The sequence below is a fragment of the Cajanus cajan genome, chromosome 10, assembly GCF_000230855.2.
Source record: "Cajanus cajan strain Asha chromosome 10, NIPB_CcT2T_4, whole genome shotgun sequence".
Classification (NCBI taxonomy): Eukaryota; Viridiplantae; Streptophyta; class Magnoliopsida; order Fabales; family Fabaceae; genus Cajanus; species Cajanus cajan.
The window spans coordinates 20,886,795-20,889,829 of NC_138526.1; the positions used below are offsets into that span (position 1 = coordinate 20,886,795).

The following is a 3,035-nucleotide window of genomic DNA, read 5'->3' on the forward strand; positions in this document are numbered from 1 at the left end:
ATATTTGATGATCCAACATGAATCCAAACATTCATTAAGTGCATGTTTTGCTTTGTTTGGATTTTTGTTTGATTATAAGCTGTTTTGTCAACAAAGTAAGCTAATCTAAAGAAACACTAACAAGTCTCACAATTGCTTTTAATTATTTTTGAGCTGGAAATTGCTTGCTTTTGAATCTCAAATAGTATACGGTCATTTGGCTGATTCTGATCTAGTGATTGTTGGCTGTTTGTGCTTATTTATTTCATTTCTAACCATGCAGGATGGAATGTTATTCTTTCTGAATCTGGAAACTTTAATATAGTGTGTTTGGATGGGGAATTTAAATGGAGTAATTCATTTATTTGAAGAATTTTAAATTCTTTGAGGTGAAATACCTTGTTTGGATGAGTAATTTATAAGGAATTTGAAATTCAAGAATTTGTGAAATTCCTTAAAATAGTAGAATTTCAAATTCTCCCAAAAGAGTAAGAATTTGAAATTCCTTATATTTTTTTCTTCTTATTTCACTTATATATTTTATTTTATCTCTTCATGTTTTTAATTGTTGAATATTCAAAAATATTTTTAAAATTATTAAATATCATCTAATATTAATTTTTAAAATTATTAAATATTTAAAAATTAGCTAATATTTATTTTTATAAAATTTAATTTAAAAATTTCAACATATAAATATATTTTTAAAATCAATTTTATCATGGTGGAATCAAATTATCATATCCAACCTAACAATTTAAAATTTGAAAAATTTGAATTGACTTATCTAAACAAAATATTTTAAGAATGATAGAAATTAAAATCAAAGTAATTCAAATACCAAGAATTTAAAATTTCTTGAATTTGTAAAATTTCTCATCCAAACACACCATAAAAGTTATTAATGATGGTGTTGTAATTGCTCGATCCATTGAGCTTTCGGATGCAATTGAGAATGCAGGTGCCATCCTAAATTCCTAATACAAGAGGTTGATCATGGTTGTTAGGATTTTGCCTCGGGTTAAATGGATAAAATTTGAGACTAAATAAGTAACTAGAGATGTATTTATAGGAAGGTAATTAAGAGAAAAGACCCTTTGAATAATAATATATTGAGTACTGTTATAATTTGTTCTTAAAATGTAGAGCACTAATTGTAATCCTAATTCCTAATTAATTCGTGAAACAAATCATGAGACAATGAAATGTGGTAATCGATCCTAAGAGATAAGGGGGAATAGGAAAACTAATCTTGAAGGAGATAGTCTATGTTAGATACCCTAAAATATGATAAGATATTTTTTATATATTCTAACAGATAATATTACTCAATAACCAGTGTCAATCCTTGTTTTTCCCTATTACAGTTGTTATTTTTCTTTTTTGATTGGGCTATGCAGTTGAGTGCCCCACTCTGAATTATTGCAGAGGATATCACTAGCCAAGTGTTGGAAACCTTAGTAGTGAACAAAATGCAAGGATTACCAAGAGTTGCAGTTGTAAAACGTCCAGGATTTGGAGGCGCAAAGAAAGCTTTATTACAAGATATTGCACTTATGACTGGTGAGTTCCTACAGAATTTGATAAGTGTGGTTGATATCTTTGCCAACTTCCTCTATACTAGGGTTATGCTTCCTATTTTTGAATTCTTTTCATGAAGCCTATGCAATTTGTTTTAGTGACGAGAAACGTTTATGTCATTGCTTTTTGTTTTCATTTATTATTATGAATTTGCTTTAATTCAGCAGTTTGACTTCCTTGGATACTAATGTGATGTCACCTTGTCATTTAATAACTGCGTAGCTCTTGCTGCCAAGATTTGCAATCCACCTGTTGATCTTTCAGGACCTCAGTTGACCCGTTAATAGAAATAATTATTGATCTTAAAGACTTGAAATTACATACATTCTATGGGATGATGTTCAATTTTGGATTTTCTTTTTGTACGTTGCATGTGACTATCTGTATGAGGAAAATTGGATTTTTTTTTTCTTCTTAAATATACCCATTATGCCTTTTTTTGTTCCCATATCTTTGGAGTCTTCTGACAAGTCTCGTTTAAGATCAACACACTTCTTCTGCTTAGCTTGTTTGACCTCATGTTGTCATTAACACCACAGGTGCTGATTTTCTTTTTGGAGACATGGGTCTCATACTTTATGGTAAAACTTCAGACCAGCTTGGCACTGCAATGAAAGTGACAATAACCGGTAATGCAACAGCTATCAATGCTGATCCTAGTACCAAGGCTAATTCAGGCTAGAATTTCACAGATAAAGAAGGATCTTAGTGAAACAGATAATCCAAACCTGTCAAGAAAGCTTTAAGAGAGAAATCCAAAACTCTTTGGTGGTGTAGCTGTTATAAAAGTACATAGTTGGCTAATTCAATAAAAATATCATGAGTTGTCTGTATTATGCTAACTTTGGCTCTTTACTTTGCTAATGTTGCTTTAGCACTCTTACTCTGTTCAATTGTCCTAACTCTGAGATTTATATTTTATTGGGTTTTATTGGATCAAAGTGTTTATCATGTATTTCAACTTGCTTGTAACTTGAGAAACGGAACGATGGCTGTTTGTCACATAGTTGCCTTCTTGATATGTTATCTTTACAGAAGTGGGATCCTATAAAAAGTTTCACTTCTATATCATTCATGTTATATTTATAGTAAATAATATATTATATATTTGTTACTTATCTCTGCATTAATTTTCTTTTTCTACTTTTTAACTTTCTTTTTCCCGAGTCAAATCAAATATTACAATAATATTTATATTATTCAATTAACCAATAAATCAAAATGCCCGTTGCTTGTCAAATGACTCAAATCAGAATTGTGGTCATTCTATTTTTTTCTTATCAATTGTTATAGGGTTCTGTTTCAAAATTGTATGAGATTGGGGAAAAATTAAAGATAATATAAAGGTAGATTCTGGATCTCACACCACATACAGTTCCCGCATAACATTCACAACATTTTTGTTTGAGGATGAGCCTTGACACGTCAGTAAGGTCGGTGCCTTGTAACTTGGAACAGGTTTAAATTCTGGAAAC

The 3,035-nt window shown here is 30.1% G+C and overlaps 1 protein-coding gene across 1 annotated transcript; it reads left to right on the plus strand.

Annotated features, from left to right (window-relative positions):
- The first annotated feature begins 539 nt into the window (after positions 1-539).
- Positions 540-2,640, plus strand: LOC109807758 (chaperonin 60 subunit alpha 2, chloroplastic). Its single transcript, XM_020370370.3, has 2 exons — positions 540-1,542; positions 2,100-2,640. Exons 1-2 carry the CDS (start codon positions 1,452-1,454, stop codon positions 2,240-2,242), a joined length of 234 nt encoding a protein of 77 aa, XP_020225959.1. The 5' UTR covers positions 540-1,451; the 3' UTR covers positions 2,243-2,640.
- The last annotated feature ends 395 nt before the right edge of the window (positions 2,641-3,035 follow it).